Below are 2,262 nucleotides of genomic sequence, written 5' to 3' on the forward strand. Positions count from 1 at the left end.
CAATGCCACAAAATTCATATTGAAAGACATACTAGGTAAAGGTACAATACAAAAAAGGTCCAAGAAACAAATCATGGTCCATATATAGATATCAAAATGGAAACAAGTCACAACTAAACCAAAATTAAAGGAAACATGCAAAGTTTTTATTCTTATTTTCTTAAATATTCAAGGTCCTAGGCTCGAAGTTCATGTTGAAAGTCATATCTGGCACAGCTTCAAAAAGGGTCCAAAAGCTGTTGCTTCTACTCGTCTTTTTGGTGCTACATAAAGCTCTTTTTCAGTGACTCCATCTCTTTCTTCAGCGCCACATATTCAGCTGCAACAAACAAATCCATTACTCTATGATAATATTAGAGTTTACAAGAAACTGTTGCATCGTGACAATTATTAATGATTTTATACATTGAATATATGTATCATTTCTCTGAGCGAGATAACATACCATCTTTATAAGCTTTCTCAATCTCCAGAAGTTCCAGCATCTCCCTTATTTTTTGGTTCTCCTCACTCATAATCATGTGCTGAATCTCATAGTAGGTGACCTGTGGTGCCAAGAAGGATATCTTCGCCTGTATTTATGAACCCAAAAAAATAAGATTAATGTTACAGAGAAATAACACTAATAGAATCGAATATTGAATAGCACACACTAACGCACTAAAGAAATATAAGTACGTACCTTCTCATTTTCTATTTCTCTTTCGAGTGCCTCGATGTACTCTATCTTCCGAAGCCGGGATCTCTGGGCGGACTCTCTATTAGCAAGCAGGCTACAAAACAAACTAATTAATCTTCTTTAGCTTGGTTCATCTATAACAATATTCTTTTTATTTATCCCAAAGATATTTCATTTTATAGCCCTTTTTTTTCATAAAGGGAGATATAGAAATTAACAAGGTGTAAGTTGAGAGCAATTGACATTTTATAATAATTATCTTATGCATTTAATATATATTTTCGTTCTCACAGTGCATGGATTTTATATGTTTATGAGATTAACGGAAGATGTATATATATATATATATATATATATATATACACACAAATCTATTAGCAAGTAGGCTAGCAAACAAACTAATTAATCTTCTTTAGCTTGGTTCATCTATAACAATATTCTTTGCATTTATCCCAAAGATATTTCATTGTATAGCCCTTTTTTACCTCATAAAGGGAGAGATAAAAATTAACAAGGTGTAAGTTGAGGGCAATTGGCATTTTATAATAATTATTTTATACATCTAATATATATATTTTTGTTCTCATAGTGCACGAATTTTATATAATTATGGGACTAATGGAAGATGTGTATATATATATATATATATATATTGGATAAATAAGATCTCTTTTTGCAGGATATAGATTAATGATATCTTATAAAAAGAATGAGAAAAAAAGAATGATAGAATGCAAAACAACCGTCTCATCTTCTTGGGGTTCATGCCTGGATCGATTTTACGATCCCATTTGTGATGGTAAGCAGCAGTACTAGACTCGCATTTGGTTGAATCATTGACAACAAGGGGCACATCATCTTCTATGCTTTTGTTCTTGTTTGATGGCGGTGGAGATTTCTTAGGTGCATTGAAATGACTACACTCTTGGACACCGGTAGTAGACAGATCAGCCTTTTCAGCACTGAAACTTTTACCAGGACCTAGCTCAAAGTTAATTGTTTTCAGTAGTGAAGCAAGTGCTGAATCACTAGCTGATCGACGGTGCCCAAGACGTAGAGTTTTAGGCTGTGAATTCAGGTTCAAGCCCTCCATGTTGATGCATGGAGATGAAGAGCTTTTCTTATGTTTCGGCATTTGAGAATTCTCCATTATAAAATCAACCTGCAAGGCAAACCAAAACTAAAGTAAGAATATGCTTCTCACATATAATAATTATGAAGGACAAAACCTTCTAAAGGCATAACATTCACAGCCCCACCTTGAGAAAAGCTGAATGAGAGAGCAGTATTTTGCTTGTGTTTCTAAGGCTTGCTTGACCCTTTAGTTATATAGGAGTTTCAAGCAGGAGATAAGCCATGCTCAGAGTGCCCCAAATATGGTTAGTTAGGTTAGCCCATTGAATAGCATCTGGAATACATGGTAAGTATATCTTGAACAAGAAGGTACACCTTGGCTACCTAAATTGTGTCATAAGTAATAAATCCTATTTTAAGTCATACCAACTTCAATCTTGTATACATATAATTTGTTAATATTGCTCTCAAAACTTAGATTGTCATAAGTTGATATTATTAAGAAGGTA

General features: G+C 33.6%; 1 protein-coding gene across 1 annotated transcript; it reads right to left on the minus strand.

Moving 5' to 3' along the window:
* Nucleotides 1–263: 263 nt before the first annotated feature.
* On the minus strand, nt 264–1,969 carry LOC115951947 (basic leucine zipper 34-like). Its single transcript, XM_031069061.1, has 5 exons — nt 1,939–1,969; nt 1,423–1,841; nt 683–773; nt 446–572; nt 264–319 (listed from the first exon to the last, which is right to left on the minus strand). The coding sequence occupies exons 2-5, from the start codon at nt 1,827–1,829 to the stop codon at nt 264–266; spliced, it is 681 nt and encodes a 226-aa protein (XP_030924921.1). The 5' UTR covers nt 1,830–1,841; nt 1,939–1,969.
* Nucleotides 1,970–2,262: the final 293 nt, after the last annotated feature.

Source organism: Quercus lobata, chromosome 7 (assembly GCF_001633185.2).
Source record: "Quercus lobata isolate SW786 chromosome 7, ValleyOak3.0 Primary Assembly, whole genome shotgun sequence".
NCBI classification, from domain to species: Eukaryota; Viridiplantae; Streptophyta; class Magnoliopsida; order Fagales; family Fagaceae; genus Quercus; species Quercus lobata.